Source organism: Pogona vitticeps, chromosome 3 (genome assembly GCF_051106095.1).
Source record: "Pogona vitticeps strain Pit_001003342236 chromosome 3, PviZW2.1, whole genome shotgun sequence".
NCBI classification, from domain to species: Eukaryota; Metazoa; Chordata; class Lepidosauria; order Squamata; family Agamidae; genus Pogona; species Pogona vitticeps.
In genome coordinates, this window is record NC_135785.1 from 231,883,193 (window position 1) to 231,895,981 (window position 12,789).

At 39.9% G+C, this 12,789-nt stretch overlaps 1 protein-coding gene across 4 annotated transcripts in view; it reads left to right on the forward strand.

Moving 5' to 3' along the window:
* GRAMD1C (GRAM domain containing 1C) overlaps positions 1 to 12,789 on the forward strand; it is a 67,654-nt gene that overhangs the window by 13,180 nt on the left and 41,685 nt on the right. For 3 of the 4 annotated variants that reach the window (XM_072993827.2, XM_072993830.2, XM_072993828.2), the window contains exon 3: positions 11,060 to 11,144. In XM_072993827.2, the coding sequence (XP_072849928.2) occupies positions 11,060 to 11,144 (85 nt within the window). Of the gene's footprint in view, positions 1 to 2,525; positions 2,687 to 11,059; positions 11,145 to 12,789 lie in introns of all 4 variants that reach the window. The other variant, XM_078389953.1, reaches the window with a different exon arrangement.

Here is a 12,789-nt window from a genome sequence, read left to right on the forward strand (position 1 = left end):
AGGATGAGGTAAGATACAGATGTATTTAATATTATACAATACTGTATATGCTACTGTACAATACTACTAGCATGTTTAAATTTCTGTGCAGTTATCACTCATATTTTGTGTGGTTAGAGGATGATTGCCTTGCTTATCTGGAAGAACTAGTTGCTTGCATTTACTTAAGTAGCTTGCCCTTATACAAAATATGTGGGCTGGACTTCTACCACTTGTAGCCAAAGATGCAAGAAGACAGCTAATTAATAAGAAAGCTGTATTCAAGGAAAAGTTTGATCCACCAGAAATAGATTTCTTTCTCTATTTAAAAAAAAGAGAGAGAGAAGAGAAAGGAGAGTTGTTTGCCAAATTTATTCAGACATTTTTCTTGCTCAACAACATTATTTTAAAATGTTGCATTTCCACCCATTGGTTAGGTCTCCAGGATGTCTCAGAATAAGTTAATAGAACAGTAATTTAACGAAACTATTTTTTTTTCCCTCTAGCTTGGTACTACAGTCTTTGTCTGGCATTGAGTTTCAGGCAAGTTCCTTCATAGCCTTACCTGGAGATGTTGGGGTTTGAATTTGGGATTTTTCTCTATCACTGAACAAGAGCTCCTTTTCAGTACTGCACTGAATATTCCTGTATAAGTGCCAGCTATGACTGACCTTGTCTACATTCTGAAATCAGAAGAAATCATGTTGAGAATTTTACATAGCACAGGAAAATTGATTGAGGCAGGATTTTATTTATTTATTTATTTATTTATTTATTTATTTATTTATTTATTTATTTATTTATATCCCGCCCATCTGGTCTGGTCGACCACTCTGGGTGGCTTCCAATAAAAAATATACAATAAACCATAAAAATTTAACAAACAGACTGTGACGCATGCAATAATAAAACAAAAAATAAATGAAGGGAGAAAGAAGAAATTAAGTATTGACAAGAGGGAAGGATTTTTTGTTGGTTTAGACAGGATACCGTCCTGCTTGCTTTACCAAATCAACAAATGCTAGAAAAGACTTGAGTGAATTTCATTGCTAGCTGTAGCTCAGTTGAGGAACAACGTACACGACTATCAGGAGGGTTTTTTTTGGACTGCATTTTAAAAAGTAGTGAACTGATTTGTATTTCCTGGGGCAATGCATGGATCATTTTCCTTTGAATTTTGCCTTGCTACTGAAATTTAGATGAAGTTCTTGGCTCAAATGAGTACCCAATGTGCAAAACAATGTGTCTTAGGCTACACTGCATATAAAATCTACAATAAATACAAACATAATTTTTGAAACCCATTGTCCAGATACAATGTGATCTTCATATTTTTTTTTGTAAATGATAGATTGATGCAAAGAAAAGTCAGAATGGATTTAGGAATTCTTTTCTGATACATTTACTCACTGCCTCCCTTTTAATATAGAGTTTATTCCATAAAATATTCCACAAACTATGCAAGTAAAACCCACAATGAAAAAAAATGATATACTGTAATTTTCATGGTCTGGAAATAGGCTGTTTATTTATTTACATGTATTAGATCTCATCCCCAGCTTTTCAGCTGAAAGAGGTCTTGTGAGACCCAGGAAGATCATTATCAGAGGAAGTAGAAACACAGCTTGAAAAATTACTTTTGTGGACTACTAGTTTCAGCCATGTTGGGTGAGAGATGCTGAGGGTTTTAGTAAAAATAAATAAATAAAACATTCCATTTTCTGAATAGAAAATGCTGATTTTGTTGAACCAATGTGTTGACAGATGACATTATGTGCTTGTATGTGTAGTTGTAATACTAAGAATATGTGGTGTTTTGTTTTTGTGTGACTTCCTGCAGCAGTAAAACATGTATTATCTTAAACCTTCCTAAAGAAACAAAAGGAGGGGAGCAAGAAATTTGTCTGCAGTATAGAGAAAGTCCATTATTGACAAGTAAGGCAGTCTTTTCTTGGGAGGAAATTGCAAATCTGGGCACACTGAACCACTGGGCACTAGTAAATTGGGTGGCACCAGTAGCAGAGTACAAACACTAGTAAATCTAGTGAAACTGAGATCTAGATCTGGGCAGAGCCAACAAAAAGATCCACATCTTCTTTATCTCAACTAGATGGAGTAGTTGAGACACGCAAGAGGGACCCTGATGACAATCTTATTAAAGCAAGTATGCTCATTTGAAGAGAGGCAGTCCATCACGTGTCTTTATCCTTTAGTAAAAGATTCACACTCCTCTCCTAAAAGACACACACACACATCTTGATTGTGTCGCATGTGCAATTTTTAAAGGTGTCTATTATGCAGTTACTTCAAGCCATCAATTTCTGTAACCTCTGCTGTGTTGTATTAATTGTATTGCCAACACCTTTATTGGTGAATTAAATATGCCTGTGGACTAGGACTAGCTTATTTGATTTTACTGGGAATGTTAATCCTTGTAATACATAGGTCTAATAATCTGACTGTATACTCCGACTGAAGGCAAAGAATTTCTCTTGCCCACATGCTTCTTAGTTAATGTGAACTATTTCAACATCTTTCTTCTTCAGCCTCTACAAATAAGAGAGGGGCTAGGCCAAAGACGGGGAACCTAATAACCTTAATGCCCAGCCCTCTGTCTGCCAATAGCCTGCAGGAAGAGTACCCTGTGTTTAGGAGATTTTCTTCTCTGGAGCAGATCTGGAGAAATGAAGAGGAACAGAAAATGAATGTAAGTAAAAATCAAAGACCAAATTCCTATAAAGATTTTTGTCAGTGACCACAAAGAATGAAAGTGTTATAGTCATTCTGAATATCAAAGGAGAAGAAACTTGTGGCTTTCCTGATGTCATTGCATGAATGCCCATCAGCTACAGCCAGCACGGCCAGTGAGAGCATCCTGGTCCCCCTGTCCTAAAGGCTGAGAAGAATTTTTTTTAAAACTCATGCTTAAACTTGCCAGCCAATAGTATATAATTGAAGTCGTATTTAAACATCTTCAAAGAAAGTGCTTATGGAGAGCTGGTGTAAGCATGCATATTTAACAAGGCCACAATATATTCACTTCAATGCTGCAAGGTCAGAAGGCCAGCAGCCGTAAGATTGAATCCACACGATCGAGTGAGTTCCCGTCGCTTGTCCCAGGTCCTATCAATCTAGTAGTTCAAAAGCATGTAAAAATGCAAGTAGATAAAAAGGTACCACCACGGTGGGAAGGTAACGGCATTCCGTGTCTAGTCGCGCTGGCCACGTGACCACGGAAACTGTCTTCGGACAAATGCTGGCTCTATGGCTTGGAGACGGGGATAAGCACCATGCCCTAGAGTTGGACACGACTGGACTAAATGTCAAGGGGAACCTTTACCTAGAGCACATGCTGATAAGATTCCTGGTTCAGAATCTGACATTTCTGGTAAAATTATCTTGGGTACCAATGGGCTCCCTCTGCCTGAGTCACTGGAGAGCTGCTAGTACTGCTATACTAGGGCTGAGTTAATACAACATCTCTTTTATGATCTGGTATCCTTTTAAACTAGCACTCACCAGTAGCAGTTACCTAGGATGTTTGGTGATTGAGAACAGAGCTGGAAATGTTGTTAGTACATGTGTTTCCATATCTGTGCTTGTTGGGGACATTTATCAAGGAAAATTGTTGAGAGAAGGGAAAGGGGTGCTTAATTCCTTCTATTATCCTCTTGGATATACACCTTAATCTGATGAGGGAGTTTTAGTGTATCAGGGAAGTTGAGAGAAACACCATAAGGAGGTTAGACTCCCAGGAAGGTTATTCAAGGTGGAATGGTCAAATATTAACAGTTGCATCAATGGAAGAAAATAGATAGTTCCAATGATGATGGAGCAGAAATTCTAGAAGAGCAGCTACTGGGTAGCAGAAGGTGTGAAAAACTGGTGGAAGCTCCTTCATAGACAGTACTATTGACATTCAAGCTAACTCTTGTTAGTACTACGCAGAAGGAGATAATGGTAAATCACTTCTGAATGCTTTATATTTTGAAAGTCCTGTGATAAGTCACTATAAATAGATAGTTCTGGAAGGTGAGAGTTCTTGGTGGGAAGGCACTCAATCATATATTAGGGAAGAAATAAGAATGAATAGACGTATGCCTAATGAAGTAACTGTACTAAAGCCAAAAGAATATTCAGTTGTTGATGTCTACAGATACGAGAGGAAAATCAGAAGCTGCATGGCACATATTGGAATTTGGGATGCTAGAAGTATGGTTGACTTTATAAAAGAATCCACACCCTGTAGTCTGCAAAACTATAAGAGAACTGTCAATCATTTGAAGGGCATTAATCCATAGGGTCTTCTTAAATCAAAAGAGATTGACTAGCGCTTAAGAATGACCTTCTATGTTGCCAGTGCTCTTCTTAAACTCTCCAATTGTCTTTTGTTTCCTTCAGCTGGTCTTACTGGTCTCAAGGACCTCCTGGAAAGCTTAATTAATGACAGTGTAGAAGATACCTTGTGGGGATGGGCAGAACCATAGAATATATGATTTACATACAGAAATGTTCAAAATTGATATCTGTCATCTGAGGCAGCAGGTTGTGTGAGATGGCTAAAATGTGATCCTGGATCATATGCTCCCATCACGATCTGTTTCTACAGGTCCTGATCTCATCAAATGATCTCCTAGCTTGTTGCCACCAAATAGTTTTATCCAGGAAAAAAAATAAAGAGAAATATGTTCTTCTTGAAAGTCTCCAGGAGCAGCAGTTTGTGATTAGAATAGTCAGAGACCCCTTGCCACTACTCCTCTTTATTCAAGTCTGGATGTAGACTTCCTAGCTCCCATATTACAGGTTGTTTTTAGTTTTATTTATTTATTTATTTATTTATTTATTTATTTATTTATTTATTTATTTATTTATTTATTTATTTATTTATTTATACTCCGCCTACTGGCCCACCGGACCACTCTTATTTATTTGATGGTATGTGCAGCTCTCTGAGGTTCTCACACATAAGAATCTGCCCTCCAAATTTATTTAATCTTCCCACCTCTTCATTATACCTACTGCCAATCAGCACTAGACAAATAGTGACAGCTTCCTGGATTCCTATATTCATCTCCTGTTTTATTCATCCTTCAAGTGGAGACTAGTGTGTTAGGTAGATTTCAGATTGTTTTCCATTCTCCATTATGTTTTCCTGATAGTAGGACCTTCTTGGGTCTCATAGAGGTTCTGGTATGTTTTTCCCTCCTTGGGTTGGGGATGTGATGGTACCCAGGGGTCTTAGCTGTGCCCACTGTGCCATGTCACCTTTATATTCCTGAGCATGGGTGACTCCAAGGAGGACTTGTTGCCGTTTTGGCTGCAGAACCTGCCTGGAACCTCAGTTCCCAGCAGACCAGTCCAGCTGTGTTTTCTAGGAACTCAAAATCTGCAAAGTTGTGAACTTCAATTTGCCCCACAGCGTTTTGAGGTAGAACTGCCACCACACCCACATAAAAACAAAAGCCTTTTCAGTTGGTGTGAAGGTTCAAAAGAGGCCTCTTTAGGTTTAGACATAGACACAGGAAGCTCAGTTGTCAGAAATTCAAAACTTGGATTTATTGGAACATTTAACTTATGATCTGTAACTTTGAAATCAGTAACAACTTTATCTTTTGCTGCCAACGGGTCCCACGAGGGCATCCATACATCTTGAGAAAACGGTTTATAAGCAGACTCGTTCCATGGACCCTTAGCAAAGGGGTTAGTGTCCTCTAAGTCCAAAGAGTCCAAACCTGGGTCGATCAAAGGAAGGGTCTCCTCATCTCTCCCCTCCAGGTCAAAGGGATCTTCTCTTTCTGAGGTGGGAGCCCACGGTCCGGCCAAAACCCTCTCTGGCGAGCCTCCTCCAGCCTCCATGCTCTCCCCTCACGTTCTTCTCTCTTCACCGCTTCTTTCTTCTCCCGTAGTCTCCGTCGCCACTCCCGGGCTTCGGATTCTCCCCAGTATGAGGGCCGAGGAGGCAAGCCTCTCCTCTGGCGATAGTCTGCCTCTTCCCGAGGTACCCGGATCTTTTCACATTTCCCGGTCCATGGATCTTCGATCCATATCAACTCCCAGTCCCCTGGTATGTCATCTCTCTTTCCTTTTATATCCCGCCTCCACAACAGACCCTTGCTTCTTTTCCTGCCTTTTCAGTCCCGGTTTGAGTGGATGCCGACATTTTTGTCAACCCCTGTTCTAGGTCCCGGGTGTCTACTCCCTGTTGTACTGTCACGACGCATGAGGCTGGTGAGTCTGTCTGTACCTCCTGTTCTCTCTTAGAGGAGGACGACACTCCGGCGAGGGCTTCAACCCCCTCGCCTCTGATCTCACAGTCAGTCATTGGGGTGTGTATATTTCAGTTTGGATTTGATACCAGAGATCCTCAGAAGTGAGTAATGAGGCCTTTATGTTGAGAAGATTTTAAATTTTATCAAAATAATGTAAATAATTTCAAAATAATAAAAAAGGCAAAAAGCAATTTTAAGACAAGTTTTAAGAAAATCAGGAGGTCACAAGTGAAACAATGACAGTAACATCTGTACAGTACTTGATACCTGCTATCAGCATAGCCATAGAGGACAGCATAGTCCTGGAGCATATCTAAAGTGTATTTCCCTCAGAATAGCATAGCAGCATAGCATCTGGGCATATTGTCTCCTAAAAGTAAACTAACCATCCTGAAGCAATTTGTTAAGCCCCATGTATCCCAATTCCACAATCTTCTATGCCAACAACAAATAGGTCTTTGTTCTTTCCAAAATCTTTGGCATGACAAGATCACTTTCTCACTCACTCCCAACACACAGCTGAAATCATTAAGCTTCACATTCCGTTGTCTTTATTAGGGAAGAAGAATGGTTAAGCTAGATATTTTCCCTTTTATCAGGAATGCCTGCCTATTTTATATCTGTAGCTCTGTAATCTTCATTACTCTGTGAAAAAACAGGCAGTGGCATTATACCACCTACAAAGGTGAAGTGCAGTGTGATTGCAATGTTGGGACTCAAGAGTTCTAGTTTGTGTAATGTTAGCTGTGGAAGGACTCCCTAGAGCTGTGATGGCGAACCTTTTTGAGCCCGAGTGCCCAAACTGTAACACAAAACCAAATTATTTCTTTCAAAGTGCCAACACTGCAATTAAACCTGACTACTGAGGTTTTAGTTTAGAAAAAACAACTCGTACAGTTGTCTGAACTAATCAACACATTTTCTCTTCAAATAAATACACAATAACAGAGATTTCAATGATGCAAACACTTTTTTATTGAAAAAAACCATCAACTCTAGTAAATGGAAAGATTAGTAAAGTAATATATTGTACACATGGCCTGAAGCCAGATAATTTATACAAACGTTTAAAATAATTATGTGCATGTATTTTTGGATAGGAGATACTCAACTTGTAATATGATTATATGCCAGACTGAAATTGTATGGGGCAAGCCTTATTCCAGGTCCTATCCCTGCTTCTACAGGTGTTGGATTAGTAAAAGTACTTTAAATAGAGGACTTGGAATAGAGTCTAGTGTGGCTGAGAAGGCCAATTCAAGAGTGACAATCCCTTCCACACTGAAGGCAAAGATAATCTGTCCCCTGGCCAGCTCCCTGGTTTTGCTGGTTGAGATCCATTCCTAAGGCCTTCAGATCCCGCTTGCACATATCCTTGTATCGCAGCTGTGGTCTCCCTCTGGGGCGCTTTCCCTGCACTAATTCTCCATACAGGAGATCTTTTGGAATCCAACCGTCGGCCATTCTCACAACATGCCCAAGCCAATGTAGATACCGCTGTTTCAGTAATGTATAAATTTCAAAAAAAAAATCTACTTCTGCTTCATTGACTACACAAAAGCCTTTGACTGCGTGGACCACAACAAACTATGGCAAGTTCTTAAAGAAATGGGAGTGCCTGATCACCTTACCTATCTCCTGAGAAATCTATATGTGCGACAGGAAGCAACAGTTAGAACTGGATATGATCCAACTAATTGGTTCAGAACTGGGAAAGAAGTACAACAAGGCTGTATATAGTCTCCCTACTTATTTATATGCAGAATACATCATGTGAAAGGCTGCACTGGAGGAATTCCAAGCTTGCTGGAAGAAATATCAACAACATATGCAGATGATACCACTCATTAAAGAAGCTCTTAATGAGGGTGAAAGAGGTGAGCGCAAAAAATGGCATGAAGCACAACATCAAAAAAACTAAGATCATGGCCACTGGTCCCATCACCTCCTGGCAAACAGAAGGGGAAGATATGGAGGCAGTGACAGATTTTACTTTCTTGGCCTCCATGATCACTGCAGATGGTGACAGCAGCCACGAAATTAAAAGACGCTTGTTTCTTGGGAGGAAAGTGATGACAAACCTCGACAGCATCTTAAAAAGCAGAGACCTCACCTTGCCGACAAAGGTCCGCATAGTCAAAGCTATGGTTTTTCCAGTAGCCATGTATGGAAGTGAGAGCTGGACCATAAAGAAGGCTGACCGTCGAAGAATTGATGGTTTTGAATTGTGGTGCTGGAAGACACTCTTGAGAGTCCCCTGGAGTGCAAGGAGAACAAACCAATCCATTCTGAAGGAAATCAACCCTGAGTGCTCACTGGAAGGACAGATCCTGAAGCTGAGGCTCCAATACTTTGGCCATCTCATGAGAAGAGAAGACTCCTTGGAAAAGATCTTGATGTTGGGAAAGTGTGACGGCAAGAGGAAAAGGGGACAACAGAGGACAAGATGGCTGGACAGTGTCCTTGAAGCTACCAAAATGAATTTGACCCAACTCTGGGAGGCAGTGGAAGATAGGAAGGCCTGGCATGCTCTGGTCCATGGGGTCATGAAGAGTCGGACATGACTTAACGACTAAAGAACAAATACATGCTAAAAATTCCAGCTTGTTCCAGGACTACACTATTTGGAACTTTGTCCTACCAGGTGATACCAAAAATGCATCTGAGACAGCGCATATGGAACATGTTCAACTTCCTCTCCTGCCGTGCACAATGGGTCCAGGACTCACTGCAGTACAGGAGTGTACTCAGGACACTGGCTTTATAGACCTGGATCTTGGTGTATGCCATCAGCTACTTATTAAGCCATATTCTCTTTGTGAGTCTAGAGAACATGGTAGCTGATTTGCCAATGTGTTTATCCAGCTCGAAATCTAATTAAATGCACCCTATTTGTAAAGCTTATTAAGTACATTGAAATACTGGACTTGTTTCCTCCAAAGTAAGCCACCCTCAGAAAATCAGCTATTTGTAGGAGTGCAGACTTTTAAAGTGTTTACCTACATTTTATACACTACATAAGTAATGAGAGGAAACAGGGTCATAGTGAGCTGAAGCAACTGAAAATTGAGGGAGGGAGGGAAGGTGCGTGTGCATGCACACGTGCTAACAAGACTGAATTTCATAAAACCATGAAAAAAGAACCTTCCAAAGTGTGTGTGTGTGTGTGTGTGTGAGAGAGAGAGAGAGAGACTCTTTCATAAAACCACAAAAAAGGAACCTTCCAAAGTGTTTGTGTGTGTAAGAGAGAGTGAGTGACTCATAAAACCACGAAAAAAAGAATCTTCCAAAGTGTATGTGTGTGTGAGAGAGAGCAAGACTCTTTTGTAAAACCACGAAAAAGGAACCTTCCAAAGTGTGTGTGCGTGAGAGAGAGAGTGAGTGAGTGAGACTCTTTCATAAAACCATGAAAAAGGAACCTTCCAAAGTGTGTGTGAGTGAGAGAGAGTGAGTGAGTGAGACTCCTTCATAAAACCACAAAAAAGGAACCTTCCAAAGTTTCCTTTGACTGCAACACCAAACAAAAGGCCTTACAAACAAAAGACTGTGGCTTTCTTTATTGAGTTAATCCATCTCATGTGCAGTCTTCCTCTTTTGCCACTGCATTGCACCTTTTCTAGTGAGCTTGTCTTCTCATGATGCCACTGTAGTACAATAACTTTATTTGGTTATTTTAGCTTCTGGTGAGAGTCCACACTTAATTTGTGTTACTTATCTTTCTGATAAGTCCTGATATCTGTAAAACTCTTTTCCAACACTACATTTCACATGTGAGGTTGCAAACAAAACTTCAACAGTATTGTCCTGCAAGGATTGGATGTCTAATACTAGGATCCCTGATAAATATTAATAGTATAGTGTTGCTAGGTATGTTTATTTTTTGTTTACTGATTTCATAAAAATTTGGAGGGAGGGCCTAGCTTTCTTTTGTTCACGCAATGATGAAAGAGTCTGAAGAGAAGTTTCTGCTTGCATGTAGTCTGCATGTTAGCAGCAGTTGAGATTTTCCAGGACTCTTGCTTATGCATTGAGTTTGTATGTGAGCAGAACCTTTACCTCAGACTTGGTCATTATTGTGAATAAAATAACAAAGGAAGAAGTAAGGCTTTGGTGAAATCAGGAATTCTAGGGTGTATGTGTGCTCTTTCTGCCAGGGAGTAAGGCTTTATCCCTGGGAAATTGACACACGTGGTGTCAGTGAGAGACACTGGTCATTCTGAGATTGCTAACTGTATTTATTCCTGGGAAAACATAGTCTGCTGAGGCTTAGTAAGTGCCCGCCATATGCTAGCACCTTCTCTATTTCTGCGTCAAAGTATGTTCTGGCACCTTGGGACATGAGAAGGAGAAAGTGACAACGAAGGATGCTTTTTGAATGTCATTCTACCTTTCTGAAAGCAACAGGCATACTTTCAAAGGTTTTGCAGCAAGAACGCCTCTTTATTCTGAGAGCCTGTGGTGCTGCTGTTGTGATGCCTTCCAATGACACAATTTGTGTTAGGAGAACTATGCGATGCAACATCACGTTTAGCATGATTACAAGTGATATGGAAACACAGGCCATGTTATAGATTTCTTTTCCTGGATAATCATAGTTTGTTGATGGTGTTTATCATTCTTGTGATAGGTCTTAATACAGGCTACAGGAGGGTTTATGTTAGACTGTTTGAAGAATACTTCAATGCTTAATTATCTGTGCCCCAAAAACAACACACCTGTGCTTTTTAATTCTGACTGCTTTCTGCAAAACCCTCTCTGGCAATTATAACATACACCAAATGACTGTTTTGCTTAATTTCTTATTTTTGCAGATCTCCAGCTCCTCTTACAAATATAAGAACGAAGAATTCAAGAGGCAGTTCTCACATCTGCCAGATTTAGAAAGGCTCGTTGTAGGTAAGAAGTTATATTCCAGTTAAGGTGTGGTCTACGTTGAAATCCTTAGAATGGCAAGGTTCATTTTTATGTTGAAAATTTGAATTTTCAGGAGCAGAAATTTGTAAATAAAATGGCAAAATTGCAACATTACTAGAATGAAGTTTAATTTTGTTCTTTTTTAAGCTGTCTATATAATTTTTCCACTTCTGTGATTTAGTAACATCCAGCTGTTTTTCAAATGTTTGACAGTGTCTTAGGTGATTGTGGATAAAAATTTAGTGCTGCCACATACTGTATTTATGTAACAATGTGCTGAAAATAGCTGTGAGTAGGACCATTGTGAAATGTTTCTGACAATGACTGAAATCCTGTTGCTTAGTTATGCAAATAGCATAACTTTTAGATGTGAATTATTGTAAGTTAAGAAATCGCCATAGTCATTATATGTTGCATACTGAGTCACATGACTCGGTGTGCAATAGATAATGTGTACAGAGATTTCTTCACTTACGACACTTATGACAATTTGTACATAAAAGTTATGCTATTTGTGCACTGCACAACAGGATTTCGGCCAATAAATTTTTAAGGCTGACTTATTTTTAACTCAAGGGACATGGTGGCGCTGTGGATTAAACCGCAGAAGCCTCTGTGCTGCAAGATCAGAAGACCAGCAGTGGTAAGATTGAATCCACGCGACAGAGTGAGCTCCCATCACTTGTCCCAGCTCCTGTTAACCTAGCAGTTCAAAAGTATGCAAATGCAAGTAGATAAATAGATACCACCATGGTGGGAAGGTAACGGCATTCCGTGTTTAGCCGTGCTGGCCACGTGACTACGGAAACTGTCTATGGACAAAAACACTAGTGAATTTGAAGAATGAAAACAGATGGATTAACAATGTATTGCATCAAATACAAACTTTGCTAGTCCAGGAGAATGCAAACGTACCATTTTCTGTTCATTTCAATCTATGCTAATCTGACATTACATTATCTAGTACATTATATACTAGAGCAGTTCTGGTCATTATCCACCAACATGTGGCAGGGAGTCAAGGCTGAGGCAGGTGATTAAAAGTGGAGAAACCCTTTTTTAAAAAAGTGGGAAGAGAGCCACATCAAATGCTTAGTTTGGAAAGAGAGTGAAAACCCCAAATCTACATAAAGCTATGCCATCTGGCCTGGAAATTTTCACTCCTACTCCTTCCGTTTATGTTGGTTTGCAATGCTTATTCCTCAGTGAGTGAGAAACTGTAGGTGTAGAGAAACAGGGTGAAATCTGTTTACTCCCAGATTGTATATTAGTTGAAGGTAGGGTAGGGGCTACAATTCAGTCAAACCTCCTTTCCCTTGAAATTCTTCCTCCCAGCTGTTAGTTTTTCCTCTGGGAGCTAAACTGCCATTTAGGGTCAATGTTAGTTTTCTTCCTGTGGGAAAGCATGAGCTTCAGGTATGAAAATGGCTTTTACTGAAACACCGTGTGTTGAGGGGATTAAGTTGCCCCAGTCCGTTTTGCCTTTCTCTTTATTCTCCCTTTGTGCTGAGAGTATGGGAAAATTCACCTACGTTATTGCACATTTAGCTTTATATGCCTTTTGGCCCTTCATATTTAACATATTGAAAAACTGGTCCATGGTGGATAGATGAGCTAGGGATGGTCA